At 45.2% G+C, this 26284-nt stretch overlaps 1 protein-coding gene and 1 long non-coding RNA gene across 7 annotated transcripts in view; one reads left to right on the top strand and one right to left on the bottom strand.

Moving 5' to 3' along the window:
* LOC310832731 overlaps positions 1–5420 on the bottom strand; it is a 150634-nt gene extending 145214 nt beyond the window's left edge. The window contains exon 1 of the long non-coding RNA XR_014558379.1: positions 5365–5420. This is a non-coding gene — a long non-coding RNA (uncharacterized lncRNA). The remainder of the gene's footprint in view (positions 1–5364) is intronic.
* CLIP2 (CAP-Gly domain containing linker protein 2) overlaps positions 1–26284 on the top strand; it is a 74674-nt gene that overhangs the window by 18252 nt on the left and 30138 nt on the right. For all 6 annotated transcript variants that reach the window (XR_014558323.1, XM_083714385.1, XM_083714388.1 and 3 more), the window contains exons 2-3: positions 5000–5240; positions 13013–13566. Coding sequence is in view for 5 of the 6 variants with exons in the window: in XM_083714385.1 (XP_083570511.1) it covers positions 5114–5240; positions 13013–13566 (681 nt within the window). In the remaining variant the exon portion in view is untranslated. The remainder of the gene's footprint in view (positions 1–4999; positions 5241–13012; positions 13567–26284) is intronic.

Here is a 26284-nt window from a genome sequence, read left to right on the forward strand (position 1 = left end):
ATTGCTTGGTGGTTGTGTTTAATCCTTGATTCTGGTTTTTGGCTTACTGCGCTTACTGTGTGCACACATAGAGTTTTCAGTGCATTATACCCAGTGCTATTCCTTCTCAGAGTAGACACATTGGAATAGTGGACATGACGTAACTTAGAACCGCAGAATTGTAGAGCTGGAAGAGGGTCCCAAGGCTCATCTAATCTGACCCTCTGCAATGCAGGAATCACAGCTAAATAATCCATGACAGATAACCATCCAACCTCTGCTTAAAAACCTCCCATGAAGGGCAGTCCACAACCTTCCAAGGGAGACTCTTCCACTGATGAACAGCTCTTACCATCAGAAAGTTCTTCCTAATGTTTAACCACAATCTCATTTCTTATTATTTGAACTCCCTGGCTTGGGTCTTCCCCTCTGGAGCAGCAGAAAGCATGCTTCGTCTATCTTCCATGTGACAGCCCTTCAGATATTTGAAGATGGCTGTCATATCACCTCTCAGTCTTCTCTTCTCAACCGTTCCTCATAAGGCTTAGTTGCCAGACCCTTGATCATCTTGGTCACCTTCCTCTGCACACGTTCCAGCTAATCAATATCCTTAAATTCTGGTGCCCCAAACTCGGCACAGTCCTCCAGGTATGGTCTGAACAAGGCAGAACAGAGTGGGACTATTACTTCCCTTGATCAGGACGCTATACTTCTGTTGTTGCAGCCTATAGTAGCAATTATTATTATTAGACATAAAGCATATATAGAAACATAACAAAACATTAAAAGCTTCCCTATGTAGGGCTGCCTTCGGATAACAGCCGCCACCAACACAACAATTTCATTATTTATACCCTGCCCACTCTGGGCAAGTTCCAGCACATATAAAAATGTAATAAAATGACAGACATTAAAAACTTCTCAATATAGATGTCTTCAAAAGGTTGTATAGTCACTTATCTCCTTGACGTCAGATGGGAGGGTGTTCCACAGGGTGGGTACCACAGGTGAGAAGGCCTTTTTTTGCTGCTGCATCACACTTGTGGTCTACTAAGACCCCTTGATCGTTTTCACATATACGACTAGTAAACCAGGTGCCCCCCATCCTATATATGTGCATCTGGTTCTTCCTGCCTATTTCTCCCCACTGAAGTTCATGTTGTTAGTTTTGGCCCAGTTCTCCATTCGCTTAAGGTCATCTTGAATCCTGATTCTGTCTTCTAAGATAGTGGTTCTCAAAGAGTTGGCAGGAGAGTGTGGCGGGAAGATTCAAGGACAATCAAATCAACGTATAAACATTTCAGTATTGTAAAGTACTGTATATACCGTATTTACTTGAGTCTAATGCACCGGGATGCGGGTGGCACTGTGGGTTAAACCACAGAGCCTAGGACTTGCCGATCAGAAGGTCGGCGGTTCAAATCCCCGCGACGGGGTGAGCTCCCGTTGCTCGGTCCCTGCTCCTGCCAACCTAGCAGTTCAAAAACACGTCCAAGTAGATAAATAGGTACCGCTCCGGCGGAAAAGGTAAACCGAATTTCTGTGCGCTGCTCTGGTTCTTCAGAAGTGGCTTAGTCATGCTGGCCACATGACCCAGAAGCTGTATGCCGGCTCCCTCGGCCAATAAAGTGAAATGAGCGCCGCAACCCCAGAGTCGGCCACGACTGGACCTAATGGTCAGGGGTCCCTTTACCCTTTACCTTTAATGCACCATTGAATCTAAAGTGCCCCTGAATTTTCAGAACCTTGAAACCAAAAAAAGTATTTGCTGGTGAATGTAAATGTGCCATTAAATCTAATGCCCACCTAAATTTTCGCAATGTAATTTGGCCAAAAAAAGTTGAGCATTAGATCCGAGTAAATACGGTATATCTTTTTTAATTTGCAGAATATTGATAGATAGCTTTTCAAAATGAGAGGATGAGAATTGGCTGTTCTTCTACAGTTGTTCACAACATACTGTTGTGAACAGCGATTTTCAACTCTGACGAATATGAAAGACCAGAAAAGAGAAAGGTTTCTTTGTGTTGATGAGGAGATGACAGTTTGTTTGTCTCAAATTAGACCTGATATAAATGAGATTACCCAGCAAAAGCAAGCTCACTCTAATTGAATTTGTATACAGTACATACTTAAGAGTCCTGTTTATAATTATATTTTGGGAATGATGCATGTTTTTATGTAGCTGCACTGGATGTCCCATGATCATATTATAAAGTAGCTGTGTTCTGTGATATAAATCACCACTAGGAGTTGTTTTATTTCTTTTTCCAATGTATGTATTATCAGTAAAAAAATTCGTTGTGGCATGAGCAAATTTTTATTCTGAAAGTGTGGCCCTTAGAAAGAAGTTTGAGAACCACTGCTCAAAGGGATTAGCTACCCCTGCCAGTAGCTTCATGGAACCATTAATTTCAGTGGGTCTACTCTGAGTAAAACGTAGCTGCAGAAACCCAGCATTTGCAGATGTGACTTGTTGGATATCAAGTGTCTTATAAGTTGTGCTTTGCAAAACCCTTTTGGCTATAAGTGAGGGAAGTTTGACCTGACCAAATTAAAGTCTTGCCTTTTGTACGGTTCTTGGGGAAACGTCTCCGCAACGGTCCAGCCCAGAGATGGGGAACTCGTGGTCCTCCCAGATATTGTTGGACTACAACTCCCATCATCCCTGACCATCCCTGATCATCCCTGGCCTTGCCGACTGGGTCTGATGGGAGCTGGAGGACCACACAGGATCCCTATCCTTCTTCTGCCTTGTTCTTGTGCGCGAACCTGGGGTTAACAAAGTCAATATTTTTAAAGGACCATAAAAGCAGGAATGGCAGTAGCTGAGAGACAGGAAGTAATTAAGGCATGAGTCGGGGATTTTGGCGTAAGCTGAGCTGGTGGGGGAGACTTTTGGCAGCGTTTCACTTAGTAGCGGCTGACGTAGGGGGGTGGGGAGCTGTTTGCCAGGCCAGATTGAGAGAATCCCGACACAGTTTGTCCTTAATGCATCTTGCTCTGAGAAGTCCCGAGCATAGCAGGACACAGGATTCGACTGCCTTTGGATGAGAGAGCCACAGAGGTGCATGGTGTTTTCTGGGAAATCTCCTTTGCGTGCTAAAGTAGAAGTGGAACAGCATGGGAGTCGGTCCCACTCCTAAATTGGGTGGTAGGGTCTCAGAAAGTCTGCATTGGCTTCCTAAAGAGTACATGTTTGTGTCCTACTGGCCAGTGAGCTTCTGGGCCCAATTCAAAGCACTGGTTTTGACCCATAAATCTTATGCAGCTTGAGACTGCCTCTTCTCATGTGAACCAACCCCCGACCTTGCTATTGTCATCAGTTTAGAGGACACAAGAACAGGCCTTTTCAGTAGTGGCTCACCTGGTACCATCATTAGAAAGCTTTAGGCGCCAGGCCCAAACATTTCTTTTTCGCCAGACTTTTTAATCATCTGTGGCCTCCTTGAGTGGGGGGGGGGATGTTTTAATCCTGCCTTTTAAAAATGTGGGTGCTTTTTAGATTTGCCTATGATGGTTTTAACAGTTACGTTTTTATTGTTGCAAGTTGCTTTGGGTTGCATTGGCAAAAAGAGAGAACAACAAATAAGTAGAACAAATAAATACAGACTCCAAGGCTGTGCCTCAGTTTCTAGCTAGAAACTCCCCAAAGCACGCTCCTCGTTCCAATTTTATGGAGATTGTCTCCATCCTCTATTGTTCTTAAGGCATTACTTTCTATGGATTTTCCCCAAATCTCCTAACTATAGAATCCCATTGATCATCTCCTACTTGGCCAACTGAAAGGTAAAGCTAAGGTAAAGGACCTCTGACTGTTAAGTCCTGTCACGGACGACTCTGGGGTTGCGGCTCTCATCTCGCTTTACTGGCAGAGGGAGCCAGCATTTGTCTGAAGACAGTTTTTCCCGGTCACGTGGCCAGCATGCCTAAACCACTTCTGGCGAACCAGAGCAGCGCACAGAAACACCATTTACCTTCCCGCCGGAGTGGTACCTATTTATCTACTTGCACTTTGACGTGTTTTCGAATTGCTAGGTTGGCAGGAGCAGGGACCGAGCAACAGGAGCTCACCCCATTGTGGGGATTCGAACCGCCGACCTTCTGATTGGCAAGCACTAGGCTCTGTGGTTTAGACCACAGCGCCACCCCCAAAAGCAAATGTTGTTCAGCATCTGTAACGCTGCGTTGTTTTGGATGTAATGCCGAACTCTTGTTCATTGCTATGGGAACAAGCCCTCTGCTTCATTTGCTCCTTTCAATGCACTGCTAAATTAACTTCTGGTTTAGGCAAACCATTGTCCGCCAGACTATGAAACCTGTAAACACTTGTTTGCACAAACCTCAGTTGGACGTCGTAGGATATCTTGGTTTATTGTGATGACAATGAGCCACTGTAAAGCCTTGCGCTCGTGCTCCTCCTCTGGGGCGACTGCTTGGAGTCATTTGGAAGCTCTGTCTTCCTTTTTTGAATAACCACAGCTTGTTGGGTGGTTTTGACACCCAACCAAGTGTGGAGAACTGTAGGTTGTTTGGATCAAGCCACTTTCAAACCATGGTTTGAGAAGCTGACTTGCTTCATGCATTCCCTAACCTGATGCCTTCTAAGTGCTTTTTTTCTGGGGGGCGCAGAGGTACGCATACCCCTAAACATTTTGTGAATCTAACAGGAGAAGAAACTAATTATTTTTAAAAATTTTAGTTTCTTCTCTAGTACGGTGAATTGTCCGTTCCGTTGCTACTCCTGATGGCGGCCTCATTTCCTGTCACAGTGTTCCTGTCAATGGTGATTTTCTTGAGTCAAAATGAGAGTACCCCAAACATATTTTTTTAAAGAAAAAAAAGCACTGCTTCTAGTTGATTTCGATGCCCATCATAACATGGCCAGTGGTCAGGGAAGGTGGGAGCTGGAGCTATTTGACGCACACTTTTATTCCACTTACAATTTTTCCTGTAGCTGGTATTTTCTTTCTCCTTCCCCTGATTTTTTCTCTTTGGGTGCCTTTATTCTCCCCTCCAGGTCTCCAAAGATAGATGAAGGGGTCCGTTGCCTAGATGCCTGACATTGTGACGCCAAGTCCTCAGCCGGCAGTTCGACCGAATCCCTTGGCTTGAGCCACGGACCTGGGCCAGCATGCTGAAACCAAGTGGACTTAAAATTCCTGGGAGGGCTGGGAAGCACTCCAGCCCCGTGGGACGCCCTGGCGGGACAGCAGCTGCCGCCACCACCTCCACCACTGCCTCCACCACCACAAAAGAAGGTAAGAAACAGCGTCTGGCCACAGCAGAGATTTGAACGGGGGATTCGTGGCCGCCATATTGGTTTTCCAACAAGAGGTGTTAGGTCAGTGATGGCCAAACTTGGCCCTCCAGCTGTTTTGAGACTACAGTTCCCATCATCCCTGACCACTGGTCCTGTTAGCCAGGGATGATGGGAGTTGTAGTCCCAAAACAGCTGGAGGGTCAAGTTTGGCCATCACTGCATTAGGTGGTCTATGAGGAAGGGACCTTACAATGTGTCTGCGTTGTGTCCTCTCATTTTTTGATACTTCTTTAACTGAAAACATGTGATTTTATAACAGAGTGAATTTTTTTAAAAAAAACAAACATAAAGGGAAAACAGTGCAATAGAAATTAAACATGCACACAGAGAAGGAACAAAACTTGGAAGCTGCATTCACAGTCCCTAGGATGAATAAAAATAATAATACAGTCATAACTTGGATCCTGAACGCCATGCGAGTTGGACATTTTGGCTCCCGAACACCACAAACCCAGAAGTGAGTGTTCCGGTTTGCAAACATTCTTCGGAACCCGAATGTCTGATGTGACTTCTGTGGCTTCCGATTGGTTGCGGGAGCTTCCTGCAGCCAATTGGAAGCCGCACCTTGGTTTCCAAATGTTTTGGAAGTTGAACAGACTTCCGGAACGGATTCTGTTTGACTTCTGAGGTACCACTGTAATTTCAGATATTGGAGAGTTGTAACATTTTGTGTGTGTGTGTGACATGAAAAGAGGGGGGAAAGAAAAAATGGGGGGAGAAATAATACCCATATACAGTACAAAAATACAAAAACAAAAAACAACCTTTGTACCATAACCTTTAAAGTAATTGTGTCGTCTATAAATATTGGGATGTTCTCCTCAAGGTCATTTGATATTCTCCCTTGGCACTGAAAAGTTACTAAGAATTCCAAAAAGTAGTGTACAAAATTTCACAGGAGGCGTCTGAACATTGTTACCATCGTTTATATTTATACAATAAATTGGTTTATTTTTAACACATGGCGGATTTCTAACGAGGTGTTGGGTCAGTGAGTGGGGGAACTTTATAAAGCATAATCACCCTTTCCTCTCTTTCTCTCTCTCTCTTTGGTCTATCACCCTTTTCTCAGCCTTTTTGATCCATTGTGGTAACCTGCCAGGCCACCTCTATTTAGCCTGGGAATAGCCAGTCACCCAGTAGTGGTTAAGTAGGAATTTTGGGGAGCCCTTTCTCCAGTTAGTCAATGCAATTTTAATCTGTGCTTAGTTTACTAAAGTGCAATTCTTCCTCTCTTCCACAGCTCAGTCATAGTTAAACCCAGTGGGATTTACACCCAAGATTTTCAACCTTAAGAACAGGCTGCAAAAATAAATGTGCCTGAATTTTTTAATGTAGTAATGTGAGCAGGAATGAGGGAAGAGGAGGAAATTGGATTCAGTTATCCTTTAATCTGCACCTTTTGAAACAATGCCTGCAGCCATCCCAAGGAAAGATGTGCACACCTCTGATTTTTGAAGTGCACTTCTTCAGCCAAGTACTGGGTACACAATAAACAACACTAGGATAGTGATAACAGTGTGTGCAGAAATGCAATATAGTAGGGAAATTCGCTTTACAAAAACGTGGAGAAACTTGTCCTGAAAATGCTGATTAATTTTCATGAGGACTTTTGAATGAAGATTCAAGACCATATAACACCGGTCTTAAAGACCTACACTGGCTCCAGTACATTTCCGAGCACAATTCAAAGTGTTGGTGCTGACCTTTAAAGCCCTAAACGGCCTCAGCCTAGTATACCCGAAGGAGCGTCTCCACCTCCATCGTTCTGCCCGGTCACTGAGGTCCAGCGTCAAGGGCCTTCTGGCAGTTCCCTCGCTACGAGAAGCCAAGTTACAGGGAACCAGGCAGAGGGCCTTCTCAGTAGTGGCACCCGCCCTGTGGAACGCCCTCCCACCAGATGTCAAAGACAAAAATAACTACCAGACTTTTAGAAGACATCTAAAGGCAGCCCTGTTTAGGGAAGCTTTTATTTTTATTTTTTTATAATATTTATTAATAATTTTTATCTTAATTACAATGCCAATGAAACATTATAATATAACACATCTTTTAACATAATTTTCTCAACTTCTTGGACTCCCTCACATCCCCCGCTCCTGCATTCCTGACAATAAATTTCTATCCAGCAAATTTATCCCCTTTTTTCTATTCTTATTATCTATTTTCTGATGTTGTTTCTCTAATTTAGGCAACTTTAATTCAAATCTCAAAAATTTAAATATAACCTAAAGTTTCCCAAACTTTGCCTTTTCTTAAATTTAGCTTCTCTTCATATTTCACTTCACCTAACTTAATGGTGCCAAGTTTTTTATACTCTGGCATCCTTCTTAGCATTCATACAGTTTACAATATTTTTGTAAATAAGTCTTAAATTTCTTCCAGTCTTCCTCCACCGTCTCTTCTCCCAGGTCTCGGATTCTGCCAGTCATCTGTTTAGGGAAGCTTTTAATGTTTAATAGGTTATTGTACTTTAGTGTTTTGTTGGAAGACACCCAGAGTGGCTGGGGAAACCCAGCCAGATGGGCGGGGTATAAATAAATTAATAATAATAATAATAATAATAATAATAATAATAATAATAATAAGTATTATTATTATTATTATTATTATTATTATTATTATGAAGTTTGCAAATAAACTGTGGAAATGTGGAGGAACTGAACTTAAGACTGGAAAAATGGAACCGAAATGGAATTTAATATACTTTGAAGCGCTGTTAGCATCTAGGCTCCATCTTGGAAGATTGTTGGGTAATTTGTTTCCTGTAAAATGATCCTTTTTGTAATAACTAACACACACACACACACACACACACACAAACCACACTTCCAACGTACTGAATCACAAACTTATCCCTGATTTTAGTTCCAATCCTGAATTCTTGCAGTGGAGAGGCTTTCTTTTTAAAACCTCTCTTCTTTCTCTCTCGCCCCTCCACCCCTCTCCGCCCCCTTTAAAATAGCAGTGGACACTCCGTACAATGAAAACTGTTGATCCCCAGGGCGTGAAATGAATCGTGCACAATTGGCTCTTTATTGCTTTTAACGTACAGTGCTTCTTTACAGTTTCTGGTCAAATTTTTGAAAAAAAAAATGCAGCTTTTTATTGGCTGCCCAGGCTTGGCGTAAATGGATGCCTGCCAGCTGCTGAATCCACTCCTGTCTGTTGTGTGCCTTCGAAGCATCAGCAAACTCAACTGTATTTGCAAATCTGTTTCCCCATCTTTTTGTGTTTTGTTTTTTTGAAAAAGCTCACTGTGCAATAATAATAGATACCAGCGTATCTTCTGGAAGCAACGATCGCAAAATCAGTTTGTTTGATTAGCTATCTTTTTTTCTTTAGAGAAAGTGTGGTTTTTATGAGTTGCTTTTAATTGCTATTTTTTTTGGGGGGGGTGCAATCCCCTTCCTCGCTGAAGCTTTTTGGCAGCAAATTGGGTTGGGCTACTCATTTAGATTGTGGTGAGGATTCCTAAGTGCTTGGATGCCTTTTTTAAAAAATCTGGAACATTTGGAAAGAGAGTCTATGAAGAAAAGTTACCAACATTTGGAGAGGGGTTTTTAGTTTAGGGGATGGAAAGATGAGAAGTCTGGGCCTGAGAGGGAAGTTTGTTAAATACGGTATTTTTCGCCCCATAGGGCGCACCGGCCCATAGGGCACACCTAGTTTTTTTTTTGGGGGGGGGGGAATAAAGAAAAAAATTATTCCCCCCCCCAGGCACAGGGCTGGGGTGGGGGAAGCCCGAGCTTCCCCCGACCCCAGCCTCCAGAACAGGCTGCTATCCACAAGCCTAGGGAGCCCGGCGGGAAGTCGCGCCCGTCTCCCCAGGCTTGCGGCTATCTTCCCGAAGCCCGGGGCACGTGGCTCAGCGCGCCCCAGGCTTCGGGATGCAGGCAGCTCCCACTGCCAGCCTCCAAACCAGGTCGGGGAGCAGCAGGAAGGCGGTGCTCCGCCTCCGCGCTGTCCCCCGAGCTTGTGGGGCTGGCGGTGGGAGCTGCCTGCATCCCGAAGCCTTTTCCCCTTTCTTTTTGGAGGGGGAAAGTGCGTCCTATAGGGCAAAAAATACGGTATCAATGCAAGAAGAGCCTGCTGGATCACATAATAGAATCACAGAATTGTACAGCTGGAAGGGACCCCGAGGGTCATCTACTCCAACCCCTTGCAATGCAGGACTCAAACTCATAACCCTGAGATTAAAAGTCTAATCCTCACCAACTGAGCCATCTCACTTGCTTGTGAGTTTTGTTTTGGGCACCACAGAGCCGATAACTCTTTAAATACTAACATCCCGCACATTTATGGCTGGGTTTTGTACAGGCCCAACTCCAGCTCCTGAGTGCAGAGTGTGAGGCCCGGGCGGGTGGCCGCTAAGACAGCTCACCCCACGTGACCTTCAGGAGCGAAGATAATTTTGTGCACTAAGCCTGAAGATAATTTTGTGCCTAAACAATGAGGCACTAAGCCTGGAGGCTGGTCCCACGAACGAGCGCTAATGGACGGGGCCGCTTCTCAAGGCATCACAAAGCCATATATTTTATTCCTCAGGGTGAGCAGCTGATGGTTATTCTCCTCCTTTCATCTCCACCTCCATCTTTGCACTGGCTGCTTGTTTCTTTAAAACACCCTCTGATTATCCTAGTCGTAAGGCTTCCCTGCAGCGGGACAGTGCTTTATAGAGTACAACGGGAGAGGTCTCTGCCCCCAGGAGCTTACAATCTAAATTCTGGGGAAGGGTGAGAGGAAGAAGAGGAGGAGACGCTGAAGTGGGGGTTCCACCAGAAAGGGATAAAAACAATTGTTTGTCAGGTTTCCTTTGTTTAAATTGCTACTTTGGAAGAGGATGATTTCAGAGGCCATACAATCTCTTAGTACTGCCCGCAGTGCAGGAATATGCAGCTACCCCCATATGGGGATCAAACCTGCAAATCTTGGCGTTATCAGCACTACGCTCTAACCAGGCTGACCCCATGTGGAAGGCCACAGGTTCAGTCCCCAGCATCTCTCCAGGTAAGGCTGGGAGATGCCGCTGCCTGAAATCCCTGGAGACCTGCCATTCAGTGTGGACAGCACTAAGGTGGATGAACCCAAGGGTCTGAGTTAATCTAAAGCATTCTCCGGGGTCTGAAGGAGAGGCCTCTCCTGTTCTCTGCAGACGAATTTACCTGGAGGCACCTTGGCTTGAACCCAGGAGCTGTGGGCATGAAAACTAAATTACGGTCCCTGACTGAGGAGGTGCTCATAGGCTTTGCATGGGCACCTGCGGGAATTTTTCTGGGGTGGATGGGGAGCAAATACTCCAAATCAGCCAATATACGAGTTTCTTGCAAAATGAATGGGCAAATGGTTCTTTTGCTTGCGTGTCTGTTTTGTAGTCTTTAAAATGTATTGGTTATTTGTGTGTGTTTAACAGATTTTGCTGCTTTTTGTTCTGCATCGCCTTGATTATGTAGAAGAGGGTGAATGAATTCATGGGAATAATACTTCCTGCACATTTTGCTCCGTATCTCAGCTTCTTCTTCTTCTTCTTCTTCTTCTTCTTCTTCTTCTTTATTATTATTTGTACCTCACTTATCTGACATTAAACATTAAAAAGTCAACAGATAAAAACAGTGGATGATAAAGATTGGGCGACACCCACTTAAGCCAAATGTTAGAAGTGTACTTCTTATTTAAATTGAAAGAAGGGGATCTTTAGACTATTTGCCCTTGCCCCCCCCACCTTGCAAAGTACCCCTTTGGGCTGTTCACACACGCCCCCTTCCCCAAACATGGGTCTTGGAGAAAGTCTGATATTTGTGGTGTTTAGAATCCAGGCTTCGTCCCCCCCTCCATCTCTACCAGATAACCATGGAAACTGGGCTGCTACGTGGCCCATTCTGCACCACCTGACAGCTGGCTGTCTTGGCACAGACCCGTCACACAGGCATAACAGGATTAAACGCAAGATTCGGACGCCGATGGGAAATGTTGGTGGGGTGGGGAGGGGAGTTAAAGCTGCCCTGTTCTTGTCACACTTCCTCCCCCAAATGGTTAAGGATTTTTCCGCTGCCACTTTTTCCTGCAGGCCATATTCTTTTGGCCACAGGCCTCCCGTTGCATACCTGTAAATTTGAAGGTCACCTGTGCTTTAAAACCTAATGCTCATAAGTGCAGAAACCTCGTGAAGGATGCCTGGCACCAGCTGAAGCATAACACCTTTCTTTCCCCCCCCCCCCCATTTTGATCCCCAGGCACTGCTGTTGGCGTGTTGGCTGCCTTGGGAGTTGGAAGGGGGAATCTGTCAGGCCCGTTTAAACTCCTTTACAGAGCCATAGGAAATGGGGAGCGGCAGAGCATGAGCTAGAATAATTGGATCAGAGGGTTGGAAGGGCCCTCCGGGGTCATGTAGTCTGACCCGCTGCTCAGTGCACGAGGCGGCAACAGCATCCCCAACAGATGGCTGCCCAGCCCCTGCTTAAATAGCTCTGTCGAAGGAGAGCCCATCACCTCCTGAGGCAGCTGAACAGCTCTTGCTGATAGGAATTGTTCCCCCTAATCTTCTTCCCTGCTGTTTACACCTGTTGGGTACAGCAACAACAGGGAACAAATCTTCTCCAGTATCCGGTGTCGCAACTCTTCAGACATTTGAATTTAAGAATTGGTACCCAAGTTTGCTTCCCATCCCTTCTCTCCCTTCCCCGCCCCCCTTTAAAAAAAATATTTTTTTCATTATTCACAAGATTCCAAATACACACCTTTCAAACGCATATTTCGAATACAGTTACATATTTGACTTCCCTCCCCCCCTTTTGTGGTTCTTTTTCTACTTTAGATTTTTAACACTGCATATTCCACTTTACTCCATTTTTATTATTTTATCTTAGTACAGTGGTACCTCGGGTTGAGTACTTAATTCGTTCCAGAGGTCCGTTCTTAACCTGAAACTGTTCTTAACCTGAAGCACCACTTTATCCAATGGGGCCTGCTGCTGCTGCCGCGCCGCCAGAGTACGATTTCTGTTCTCATCCTGAAGCAAAGTTCTTAACCTGAGGTACTATTTCTGGGTTAGCGGAGTCTGTAACCTGAAGCATATGTAACCTGAAGTGTATGTAACCCGAGGTACCACTGTAATATTTTTAACTGCTTGATTTAAGTTAATCCTACGAATGAACTTATTTGCATGCCAGAACTTTTCAGATATTCTACATTTTTTCCCCATTCTTTAATATTTTTTTCCGCCTCTTGGTTTCTTATTACACCTGTCTGTTTTGTTATTTCAGCAGAATCCATCAATTTAATCTGCCACTCTTCCTTTGTTGGCATAGCATCTTCTTCCCACCTGTGGGCAAGCACCATTCTGGCTGCAGTTGTGGCATACAGTAGCAAATTTTAAAGGTCCTTCAGAATTTCTATATTCACAATCCCTAAAGGTTATCTTAAAGCATTTTCTTCAATTCATTATAAATCATTTTTCTTGTTTTACATACCACCACATATGATAGAACGTGCCTTCCTTTTTGCAGCTCTTCCAATTCATCAAAACAAGTTTTTTTGCTTCTAATATGGCACTGTACAAAATGATCCTTGGGACCTCTTCTTCTTCCACCATGGTGTGAAACAATTAAAATAAATGCCCCTTCTTGATCGTCTCTTCTCCAGGGCAAGCATTAATAGGGCCCTTCCTTGCTTGAAGGCTTTGTTTTCATGTCCCTTTATTTTATTTTACAGGGTCGCCTCTGCATAAGCAGACCTCCGCTTCTTCTTCTTCTTCCACAGCTGCCCCCGAGAAGACCGCAGGGTCCAAAGTCACTGAGGTGGGCGATGACTTCCTGGGGGACTTCGTGGTGGGAGAACGTGTCTGGGTGAACGGAGTGAAGCCAGGCGTGGTACAATACCTGGGGGAGACTCAGTTTGCGCCCGGACAATGGGCGGGCGTCGTGCTGGATGACCCGGTGGGGAAGAACGATGGCTCGGTGGGTGGGGTCCGCTACTTTGAGTGCCAGCCCCTGCAGGGGATCTTCACGAGGCCTTCCAAGCTGACCCGCCAGCCCACCGCGGAAGGTTCCGGAAGCGATGCACATTCCGTGGAGTCGCTGACGGCTCAGAACTTGTCCCTGCACTCGGGGACGTCCACCCCGCCTCTCTCCACGCGCATCATCCCTCTCAGGGAAAGCGTCCTCAACAGCACAATGAAAACGGGGAACGAGTCCGGGTCGAACCTCTCGGACAGCGGGTCAGTGAAGAAAGGGGACAAAGACTTCCGGCTTGGAGACCGCGTCCTGGTGAGTCTTTTCTTTCCACCCAGCTTTTCGGAGAGGTTGAAATGTTGCCTCAGAATTCTGAAATTGTGACAAATTGAGTGACTCCCAAACAGATGATGGAAAATGTCGTATTAATACATTTTTAAAAATATTATTATTTATTTAATAACAGTAAATAAATTGGCCGTTTACTATTGTTGGCCGCAAGGAATGATTGTTTAGTGGCCATTGCAACTTTCCAACAAGTGTGGGTGGGGTGGAGAAGAGATTTCAGAAATATAAGCTCCCAAACTTTGTATTTCAGAATAATAATAGTAAGAAGAAATCTTAGATTTAAAACCGATTTTTAAATGTAGCTGCTTGCTCAGCAAAATCCTCTAAACGGTTTTAACAAAATGTAAAAGTATACTGATAAAATCACATGTTGAAAAGATGTTGGCGTAAAGTTTATCCAGATATAAATATAATCAGCTGTTTTAAAATAAACATTTGCTTTAAAATAACATGTCTGGGTAGGCTTGCCTGGAGAATTCGGTTTTTTAGTAGGCACCACAAACAATGCAGTGAATTTGCCTACAATGGGCAGGGAGTTCCAACAGCTCCACAAAGAAAGATTAATTCTTTCCAAGTGTGGAATGAACATTATATGGCACTCATAAACCTGCCCATTCCACAAACTGAAGTGATTGAGTGGGTATGTGTGAGCTGAGGTGATCCTTTTCACTAATAGCCAAGTATAGCAATGAGTTTTTTGAATTTAAAATTATCACTGTGGCAACCAGTGGTGAAATCTGAAACAGTTCTTTCATTTTTACTGAGAGACTCAAAGCTGCCAAGGCATAGTGGAAACATCTCTTTCGGTCATCAGAGAACAGATAACTTATCGTTTCTAAAATGGGACTTTGCTGTTAAGTGGGCTTAAAACAGCACCAGGGACTGTTTGGGAGAAGAAAGAACCTGGCAGTGTGCAAAGTGGAAAACCTTCCATCATGGAAGTTCTGCGGGTGCAACTTTCCTGTGTTGCCAGGATCTGAGGGTACCTGCTGCTGATCCTGCAATACGACTGTTCTACGCACATTGGTTTGTGATTGGATCAGACTGGTTCATTTGTTTCTCATCATTAGATCATTCCAAACTGAGGCTTTAACCATTTAAAAGTTAGGCCCTTTGGTTTCTTGCAGGGCAAGTGGGCAGCCGCTGAGACTCACAGCGATATTCAAGAGGCCCATGGTTTGTGAAGCGCTTAGGGCTGGGCGATAATAGTGGTACCTTGGTTTTCAAACACAAGACTGTTCCAGGAGACTGTTCGAGTTTCGAAACTCGAGGAGCAAAGGACGGTCTGAAATTTTAATAAAGAAAATGGAGAAAAAGAACATATACACTCAGCGGAAGCCCTTCGACTTCCGAGGCATGCTCGAAAACGGAACCATTTACTTTTGGGTTTACTGCATTCGAAAACCGAAACGTTCGAAAACCGAGGGACCACTGTATTTCGATATATTGTCCAAAACCGGTTTGAAGTCCATATCGTGATATTGGTTTCATGATTTTTGACCTGGCAATATATCATGAATCAGTGTGTGTGTGCGCGTGCGCACTATGAAAAAACCACAATGTGGGGAAAACTGTGAAGCCACCCGATGCCTCTACATGGCTCCATCCTTATTTCAGACATCGTGATATATTGTGATGTTTAGCTGGTGATATATTACGCTGTTGAAAACCAGATATCGCCCAGCCCTAGAACCACTGCACCATGCTTTTATGTGGACATTTAGAAACCACTGGCAGGGGAGTCAGTCGATTTGGTTTTCCATGTCATTAGTATGCTGGTGACAACCCGCTTGCTGTTCTCTTCTTCCTCCTCCTCAAATCCCAGTGCAGTGCTGGAATTCCTCAGTCGTTGCTTGGAATCAATCAGGAGCTGGTTGGATGAGGGCCAGTGAGGCAAAACTTAATCCTTACGAACTCCAGTCTTCAGGGGGAGGTTGCTAGCCTTTATGAAGCCAAAGAGGCAATTGTCACACAAGGCCAAGTGTACAGCTCTGGTTGCCTCACCTAAAGATGGATATCGAGGAAGTCGGGAAGAATCAGAAAAGGCAACCAGAGAAGTCAGGGGGATGGAGCAACAACGCTGAAAGGTTGTACCCAGTGCCGGATTTATGTATAAGCTAAACAAGCTATAGCTTAGGGCCCCACTCTCGTGGGGGCCACAAAAAAATTAAAGGAAAAACAACAACTGGATGTACATTTCCAAAATAAAAGATAAAAAAACAAATAAAATAAAACCTACATACAGCAACAGGGTTTTGTGTTGTATAGGCTCTTATGATGTAAGTAATGGGCCCCGCCTTCTAGCCTGCTCCCTAAAATATCACTGGTTTGCTCATTTCTATATATAGGGTGCCTACATTCTGCATGGACTGGTTGCATGGCAACATGTACAAATGGCTTTAGATACCTATTAGGTCCATAGATTACCATATAGCATATATTCAACACATTAACAATGACAATTTGTTATTGACAAAGGGCAACTGGACATATTACCTTCAGGAGCTTAAGGCCTCATCAAACCTAAATCCGGCCCTGCCTGAAGCATTTGGGAGAAAAGTGGAAATTATGCGGGGTGTGGAGGAAATGGACAGAGAAAAGTTTTTACCCGTCTCACCAGAATTACCTCCCGACACAGACCTTGGTTGCGTAGAATGCCTGGGTCCCTCTCTTGCTCCATTTAAAGAGTCACAGCCGGCCGACTTGGGGAGGTTGATGCAGAGAGATGTTCACGGGGCCCTAGGAAAGACAGGAGCAGACCATAACCTTTTTGGGGAGGCTGGATAGGACGGGCTGGGAGGAGCTGCTACTACGCCTTTGCTCTGTGTTCTGCAGAGGAAGGATAACGACACCTCATTCGACGGTGAAGTGCCACTGGGCTTCATGCCATATACATAGTGCAGAAGATTTCTCTTGAATATGGCTGCAGGATGTTTTGGCTCTGTCCAGTAGCATACTTAAAAGGCCAGGACCTTATTTATGGCACAGGACCACAGTAACCCCAAGGAATGTCTCTCCTATATAAACCAACCCAGACCCTACGGTCTGAGCCTCTTCTTTGCCGCGCTTCTATAAGAAGTCCAGAAGACGGCAAGAGCCTTCTCTGCAGTGGCTCCCTATATGTGGAATGCTCTCCCCAGGGTGCCTTCCTTAAACATCTTTAGGTGCCAGGCAAAAATGTTCCTCTTCAACCAAGCCTTGGGCTGATTAATACTGTATTCTCCAGCCTTTTAAATGTGTTTGTAGGAAGAAGGGTTGTTGTTTGGTCGCTTCTTTTTAAACTATTTATTTGTGCGTTTACTTTGTGTTTTATCTTGTGAACCACCCTGAGATGTTTTCGATGAAGGGCAGTATGAAAATCTAATAAAAATACAGTGGTACCTCGGGTTAAGAACTTAATTCATTCTGGAGGTCCATTCTTAACCTGAAACTGTTCTTAACCCGAGGTACCACTTTAGCTAATGGGGCCTCCCGCTGCCACCGTGAGATATCTGTTCTCATCCTGAAGTAAAGTTCTTAACCTGAGGTACTATTTCTGGGTTAACGGAGTCTGTAACCTGAAGCATCTGTAACCCGAGGTACTACTGTAAAATAAAAAATAACAGTAATTCTATATTTGTCTGCTAAGGGAACAGAAGAATTGTTTTTTTTTTAAAAAAACAACAACAAACAAACACAAACCCACAACTTCCATCAGCTTCATGTATCCCAGCCAGGTGCCTTTGAGGTATTTTGGACCACAATTCACACCCAGACACTCACTGGCTGTTCTGGTGGGGATTGATGGTCCACAATCTCTGGAGGGCAGCAGGTTGGGGGAGGCTGACTTATCCACATCCCCACCTATCAGCTGTCATTGGCAAGTAGAACCTCCATATCTGGACGCAGTGTACCTGTGAATACCAGATGCTGGTGGCAGAGGGATGTCATTGCCTGGCTTATAAACTTTGCTGTAAATGGAAGTTGCTGAACCCAATAGCAATCCATAGCAACTGGGAAATTAATAACTGTGTGGCTATGTGATTGCTTTTAAGATGTTCTGAATCGGGGGTTCCCTTTGTGGTCTGTGGAATGAGTTTACGTTCAGGAGGTCTTCATTAAATATGGTTTTAAACTGCATTTTTCTTCTTTTATTTCTTATATCGTATTGCCATTTTAATTTCTATTGCAATATGGTAAAGTACCGTATAAGAAATAAAAGCAGCAATGGAAACAGAATTAAAAATCATATAGCATCTAACACAGTGCATTTCAGTTTCTGCAAAAGGCAGAAAAATCATTATGTCGTCCGCCAGGAAAATCAGGAATTTTAAAGTGGGGGAGAGAGAAGTTTGGGAGCCACTGCTCTGAATATTTTGAGATGTTTTCTAAATGTTTCAAATAGGGTTTTTCTCTCTCATTTAAATTCTACTGCTTTAGAGCGTAGGTTTAACCAGAAGCCTCTGAGTTTGCCTTGCCTCTGGTGGGGGGGGGGGGGGCTTGCATCCTCAGATGGGTGAGAGGGCCTTAAATATATATATATATTTAGAGAGAGAGAGAGAGAAGATTGTGCATGCAATGTAAAAGCTTCAGTCTGACTGGAGCTGGCTGCAAATCACCGTACAGACATATTTAGGCGTTTGTGGCTACCCTCATCTATGCCCCTCTTCCAATCAACTTCCTTCTCTAGGCTCCCCCCTGTAGCACCATACCCCGCAAGTGTCCCGGAAAAACCGAGACATCCCATTTTTTTGTGCGAGAGCACGGTGGCCATTTTGGGCGCAATGATTTCACACCGAGAACTCGCCCTGAAAAAGTGCTTTTGGGGGGGGGGGCTGAGATCTCATGTGGATCACATGACTCACATGGTTGCTCAGCTGGGAAGATGAACGTCCTGGTTTTGGGATTCAACATGGTGGCAGGTATGTGACATCACCAAGTACTGCCCCCCCTCCACCCCCCAGGTCTCAGGTTTGGGCTGTGAAATCTGAGGGTCTGGGTTGCTTCTGAACTGGCAAAGCCTACCGTTTTATTATTCTGATGTTTGGTGCCTTGGGCGACTTTGGGAGGAAGAATGGGATGCAAATGTAATAAATGAACAAATAGGTAATACAAGATTAAAAATGCAAGAATGGATCTCAATCTGAACCAGCCCTGAGAGAACAAGAGACCTATTTTGCTCTGGAGTTGAGAGCAGGAGAGGGTGGAAGGGAAAGGGATTGCAGTAAATTGGAAACAGGCGAGGGGAAGAATGTTTCTGGAGACACAATTTGAAAACTGCAGGGAAAGTTCAAATGTTACGACTGTCTCCCCCCTGCGCCATTCTTTATTTAGGCCACATGTCCGTCTTCCGGGCTTTCTGCTGGGGATGGATATGGCAAAAGAGGGCCTTTTCTCTAGAGTAGCTTTTAAAAAGAACCCAGACTTCAAAAACAAACAAACCAAAAACTCTGTGCACCATCAAATATTTAATTTTAATTTTATATAGCTCCAACCAATGTGCATGAACATTTTTGCTGAGCACAAAGGAGATAGATCCCTTTCCTACGGAGCTTACAGCCGGTGGTTGCCAACCTTTTCAGGCCGGAGGGCACATTTTGAGATTTGAGAGAGTCCTGGGGGACAAAGTAGCTGCTTTTGAGGGTCTGTTGGGGTGAGAGTGGCATAATGCAAAATTAGGCAGCCAGTAGAATCATAGAATTAGAAGGGGGACCAACCTCTGGCAATGCACAATCGTTTGGGTTGACCTTTTCTGAAGTTTTTCCAACTCTTCCATGTCCTTTTTGAGGTGAGGCAACCAGAGCCTTTTTATTGATTTTAGACACACATACACACACACACACACACAGTTGCTATCTATCTAACAGGGAACATTCCTCATAGGGGAAAGTGTGCAGAAAGATGCATATATTTGTGAAACAGGCAGGAAGGCAGAACGATGTCCATTTCCTTGGTGCAACAGAAATGTAAGTTGATTGTTCATGCTGTTGAGGAGCCAGAGGGAAGATTTGGCTATAAAATAATTATTTTAATCTGGGGCCAGATGAGAAGGAAACTACTTTGCTTTTTGGCGATTCTTATCTTTCTTTGTGGCTACTGTTCAGAAGCCTCTTTGCATATAGTTCCCCCCCCCCCCATTAAGTGTGTGTGTGAGAGAGGGAGCTCATAATTGCCTTCTTGGCTCTCTCTGAGTTCAGGTTTGGGGTTTCTCTTGCAGATGGGCTGAGTGCATTCACTCTCTACTGCAGAGGCAATGCTTGTGGGTTTCGATGCTGCATAGTGTTTCAGAGCCATTAGTATTTAGCTGGAAAAGGAGATGACAGCCAAGGTTACACACTGGGGGCGGGGGGGAAGGACGACAACACTTTTTTTCTGGGGTTTAGTTTGCAGAGAGCTGGCTGCCCTTGTCTTTTTCTCTGGGCTTGCACCAGATGTTTGCAGCAAAATGTTTGCAGCGGGCTCAAACCCTGAACAGGGACATTCCAGTGGGAGATTCCAGCCCCTCATTTGCCCCCTGGAAGGGGCCAGGCAAACATGGAGACTTCAGGTTAGACCTGGAGGCCTGGCAACCCTAATTTTCAAGCCTAATTTTGGGTGAGAGGGGAGTAGGAAGGGCACCTAGGAAAATGCTGGAAAATGTGTGCCCCCTGGCACCACTGTGGCAATGCCTGAATTGCAGACTCTGGTGAATGGGTAGGCAAACTAAGGCCCGTGGGCTGGATCCAGTGGCGTAGCGTGGGTTGTCAGCACCCGGGGCAAGGCAAGTAATTTGTGCCCACTAACCCGTGGATTTGCGCCCCCTAACCCTAACCCCCAGATGTTGCGCCCGGTGCGGCCAGCCCCCCCTGCACCCCCCACGCTACGCCACTGGCCGGATCCGGCCCAATTGCCTTCTAAATCCATCCCGTGGATGGTCCAGGAAACAGTGTGTTTTTACATGAGTAGAATGTGTCCTTTTATTTAAAATGCATCTCTGGGTTATTTGTGGGGCCTGCATGGTGTTTTTACATGAGTAGAATGTGTCCTTTTATTTAAAATGCATCTCTGGGTTATTTGTGGGGCATAGAAATTCATTCATTATTTCCCCCCAAAATATAGTCCAGTCCCCCACAAGGTCTGAGGGACAGTGGACCGGCCCCCTGCTGAAAAAGTTTGCTGACCCCTGCATGTCTATAGAGATTTGAGGTGGACTTCTCTTGGCAGTACTTTGCTGTAGCGACGTCATGTGTATCCACACACATCTCTTTTCCTTTGCAACACTTTAACTTCAGGAAATCCCCAATGTTGAGTTTGTAGCGAAAATGGCAACCACAAGAGGGAGAAAGGAACTCCTAAATTAGACTCTTGGTGACCTTAGAATGAGTATAATTATAGTTCATCTGAAGGCCTATTGTCTGTGAGACGTCGGAAAGTATTGCATCTCAGGCAGCCAAACCCCTCCCTGGGCCAACGTTAGTCACTTTCGTAGGCTTTGGGGTGCCAAGGGTGCTGATTTTCCTATCACTCCCTCCAACTGTGTCGCATGTTGGGATCGAACCTGCAAACTTGGTGTTATGAACACCACACTCTCTAGCCAACTAATGAGCCATGCATCCAAGCTGTGGGGCAACCACTAACAGTTACTCCCCTGAAGAGCTCAATGATGGGGCAGGTGTAAAAAGATCAGGCAAGGCCAAGGCATACTGGATCCAAGTTGCTCAGGGCCTTGTCAATTAATGACAGAACCTTGAACCAGGCCCTGTAGTATCTACAGAACCTAGAACCAGGCCCTGTAGAATTACATGCCGGCAATCGTCTCCACCAACAGTCCAGCCGCAGCGTTCAATCTTCCAGCAATTCTGACCAACACATTGTTGACAAGGCATCTCCAAAAGGCAAAAACGGGGTTGAATTATCTGGGGCAGGGGTCAGAAACCAAGCAAGCCCTAAATCGTAACTATAACAGTTGTTGTTGAAGCATCTCTGTGAGAGGAGGCTGCTCTGTACATGCTCAGGGGAACACTGACACTTGGTTCTTGAGGATTGAGCCTCAATGGCAAAACCAGGCAGAGGGCCTTCTCGGTAGTGGCACCCGCCCTGTGGAATGGCCTCCCACCAGATGTCAAAGAGAAAAATAACTACCAAGCTTTTAGAAGACATCTGAAGGGAGCCCTGCTTAGGGAAGCTTTTAATGTTTAATAGGTTACTGTATTTTAGTGTTTTGTTGGAAGCCGCCCAAATGGGCGGGGTATAAATAATAAATTATTATTATTATTATTGTTATTTATTATTAGGTTAGGAGGTTTGACTCCCTTCACCCCCGTTGACTTCTTTGTGCAACTATCCCTGACTGGCAGGGGCTGTCCAGGATTTCAGACGGGGACATTTCCTGCTTGGAGGTGCCATTGGAGATGTACCTGGGAGCTTTTGGCATGCCAAGATGCTCTGCCTCTGAACCAGGGCATCTACTATACCCAGCATGCTGTCCTTGCAGTACATCCCACCCAGCTTGTGTACTTCTAAGTGGCTCATGTCTGGGAGGAAAATGTGGGCGGTCTTGGAGCAGTGACAGCCTTGCAATTACGAGACACGGTAATTCAAGGTTTCCCTTCTCCCTTTGGCTTCCAAAAGGGATTATTTTCCCATTGCTGCTCAAGAGGCACACTTGGAATTCCTTTCTTCTGTGCTGCCTCTCGTTCAGCTGTGAGCTTTTTTCTTTCTCTCTCTGTGTGTTGACATCTTGGGAAGGCTTCACCCTGCTTTGCAGAATGTAATTAAGTTCTAGAAGGGGAAAAACTTGGCCAGGCTGTGTTTAGAACAAACATAGGCAACCTTGGCCCTCCAGATGTTTTGGGACTACAATTCCCATCATCCCTGACCACTGGGTCCTGAGCCTGTAGCGCTATTCACCTGAATAAAGATATTCTCCGTACTTTCAAGTGAGAGTTGCTGTTGTTGTCTTTTGGGTCGGGAGCCTCACACAAAGTTGGTTCTTCACTGGGCATTTGTTCTGATTTGTTTCTGGGGCAGTTACACGGCAGTGAGCAATTTGGCCTGAATTCATCCTGATTTAAATGTGCAGTGTTTTGATCCGCCCTCGCTATCCTGATCCACTTCTTCTAGCCAGCTTCAAAACTCAGGTTTTTTACTCCTCCCCCGTCTGTGTTCGAGCTGTCAAATAGTTTCTTCTGAGCCCTGAGCCAACATGTCCTATCTAGTAACCAGCAGGTCTTAAGGCTTGTTTTCAGATGTTTATCTTCACTTGTTTCCTCCCTTTCATCATGGAACCCTCAGGTGACAGACTTCTACTTTATTTTATATTTATTGCATTTGTATTCCACACATGGAACACTCCTCATTTAATGCCCTACAACAACCCTGTGAGGTAGGTTAGGCTGAGTGGTGGTGACTGACACAGAGTCACTTGGTGAGCCTCATGACTGAGTGGGGATTTGAACCCTGGTCTCCTAAGTCCATGGGTAGGCAAACTAAGGCCCGGGGGCCGGATCTGGCCCAATCACCTTCTAAATCTGGCCCGCGGATGGTCCAGGAATCAGCGTGTTTTTACATGAGTAGAATGTGTCCTTTTATTTAAAATGCATCTCTGGGTTATTTGTGGGGCATAGGAATTTGTTCATTATCTTTCCCCAAAATATAGTCCAGCCCCCCACAAGGTCTGAGGGACAGTGGACCGGCCCCCTGCTGAAAAAGTTTGCTGACCTCTGTCCTAGTCTGACACACTTAACCACTGCACCACACTGCCTCTCATGTGCCCAGATGGTTCCCCAATCCGGGCTGAGACCTGCTTAGCTTCAGCACTTTGGTAGACTTGTCTGTCTTCAGACAACGGGACTTTAGCAATATAGTCTAGCAGCTTGCAAATCATTTGAGAAAGTGTCTCTCTCAGTCTCTCTGCCCTTGAAATGAAACCTCCTCACTTGAAGGCCATGACTTCCATACACTCAGGATTCTCCCACCCGATTGCAGTCAGCAAATACCTTGCATTCAACGAGCCTGTACTAGCAGAGGGATCAAACTTGTCAGTGGCTTTTAAATCAAACGAAGGGCCCCTCCCCATCCCTATACGCATTTATTTGAGCAGCATTTGCAGAAATGATGGAGATGAATAAATCTGCTTACTGGTCAGACGGTGTTCATCTGTTTGTTTGTCTGTGTTTGCTGCTACGCTTTCATTCCTGGGTTTGCACCTTGTGGCTAAATGGCATCTGCAGCCGGGTTCTAGTGGGGCCATGGAATTAGTGGCCTAAAGCCATCATTATTGGTTTAGCTGTCTGCTTGAGAGTGCCTGCAGGGCAGGGAAGCTGCCACTCCGGACAGGTCTGTTGTGCTGCTTGTGTGGAAGATAAATGCAGCTTGAGAGACTAACCTCCTCTCCTGGAACGTTTACATCCCAAATGGACATTAGAGAAACTTGCAACTAAGAACGTGCATCTGAGCTTGCCTATTTCTTTCTCCCTCCCAATCAGTTTTCCTTTCCTGCCATACCTTTTTAGGTTGTTAGCTTGAGGGGAGCAACTGCCACCCTGGGATCCACACACACACACACACACACAGTCGTACCTCATCTCCCAAACGCCTTGGGAGTTGAACGTCTTTGGTTACGAACTTAATTCATTCTGGAGGTCCGTTCTTAAGCTGAAACTGTTCTTAACCTGAGGTACCACTTTAGCTAATGGGACCTCCTGCTGCCGCCACGCTGCCACCACGCGATTTTTGTTCTCATCCTGAGGTAAAGTTCTTAACCCAAGGTACTACTTCTGGGTTAGCGGAGTCTATAACCTGAAGTGTTTGTAACCCGAGGTACCACTGTATATATATTGCTGAGCAGTGGGACAATTAAAAAACCCTATCAGTAATAGACATGGAGTTTTGAAATGTACTTGGATAGATTTGTTTGTTTGTTTTTTAAACTAAATCAATTTGATGGCTGTGCTGGAAGATGGAGTAGCAAAAAACTCAGCTTTCCTATGTTTCTCATAAAGCTGCTTTTCACATTCAGGATACATACACATTACAACTTAAAAGAACAGTGGAAGCACATTCCCGCCCCCCTCAAAAAATTATGAGCACTGTAGACCCCTCCCAGAGTCACAGTTCACGGTAACCCATAATCTTCTGTGAGGGTTTGTGTGTTTTGAATGTGCTTTAAATGTAGAGTGTGTGCGTAGCCTGATAGTCAGGCCGCAGCCTGCTTTATAAGAGGCCAGGACTGATAGTGTAGCCCTGTCCACCAACAGATGGGCCAGTGGGGGATCCACTGCCTCCTGGAATCTGATGCCTGAGGTCAAATCCACACCATGCATTCAAAGTGCTTATATCGCTTTAATTGTCACGACTTCCCCCCAGAGAATCTTGGGGACTGGAGTTAGTTAAGGGCTCTGACCTCAAAGCACTGCAGTTTAACAAACTCCAGTTCCCATTATTCTGCATGACTTTTGCAGTTAGGAAAGTGATGGGGAAATACCCTGAAAAATGTAGAATGAACGAAGGATTAATGGGGAGACGTATAACCTCCCCACAGGCAATCAAAACGAACGTTTCATAAAGACACCAGCTGTGCACACATGACTTTTTACTCCAGCGCATTCCCTCCACCAGTGTTTGAAGCCAAGCGGACATGATGTTAGCCACGATCCAAATTCATCCTGTAGTTTCTGGAGAAATGCCCCTCTGTGGTGCGTTTTCCTTCGATCCAGCTTCCATCTGATTAAAAACAGAAGCTGCGGTTAAGCTGTAAAGGTAAAGGGACCCCTGACCGTTAGGTCCAGTCGTGACCGACTCTGGGGTTGCAGCGCTCATCTTGCTTTATTGGCCGAGGGAGCCGGCGTACAGCTTCCGGGTCATGTGGCCAGCATGACTAAGCCGCTTCTGGCGAACCAGAGCAGCACACAGAAATGCCGTTTACCTTCCCGCTGGAGTGGTACCTATTTATCTACTTGCACTTTGACGTGCTTTCGAACTGCTAGGTTGGCAGGAGCAGGAACCGAGCAACGGGAGCTCACCCCGTCACAGGGATTCGAACCGCCAACCTTCTGATCAGCAAGTCCTAGGCTCTGTGGTTTAACCCACAGTGCCACCCGCATCCCTTGCAGTTAAGCTGAGGTGTGGAAATTGAGACAACAGTTGCACATGCCCAGATGGGATTTGGAGACGGGAATTGCAGGCAGGGGAACAAGTCAGTAATGCTCACCAGGTGAAGAAATCCCTACCCCATCTTGTACAGCAATGTGAAAATGCATCTTGAAATGCATCTGTGGTGGTGTGAGAAACAACTTTACTGCATTTCAAGCTGCTGGGATGTACCTAGCGCTTGTCTAATATCCTCATAAGCTTTATGTGAGCAAATTGGGATGAATGCTTGATTCCTTAGATCTCATAACCGTTTTTAAAAAGCTCAGATAAAACACTTTCATCTCCCAATGTGGTTCAGGTATCATTGTCTCATGATCTTTTTGGGTGGTGCCTATATATTGTAAAGTTGAAAATCAATGGAGAGGAAAAGGACACACTTGGTTAGATGCGATTATCTTGACCAGTCTGTTAGAATGTTTTGTTAATGTGAGCAAATGCAAAGGTGAAATTAGATACTATAAACTGCAAAGTTCTGTTTCCCTCTCGTTTTCTGGTAACAGTGGCCAGGGCTAATATTCTGCCAGAGCTGGTTTGTTTTTGTTTGTTTTTTTGCAATTTGAAAACCAAGCAAATT

This window comes from Podarcis gaigeae, assembly GCF_964106915.1.
Source record: "Podarcis gaigeae genome assembly, chromosome: 15".
Taxonomy (NCBI): domain Eukaryota; kingdom Metazoa; phylum Chordata; class Lepidosauria; order Squamata; family Lacertidae; genus Podarcis; species Podarcis gaigeae.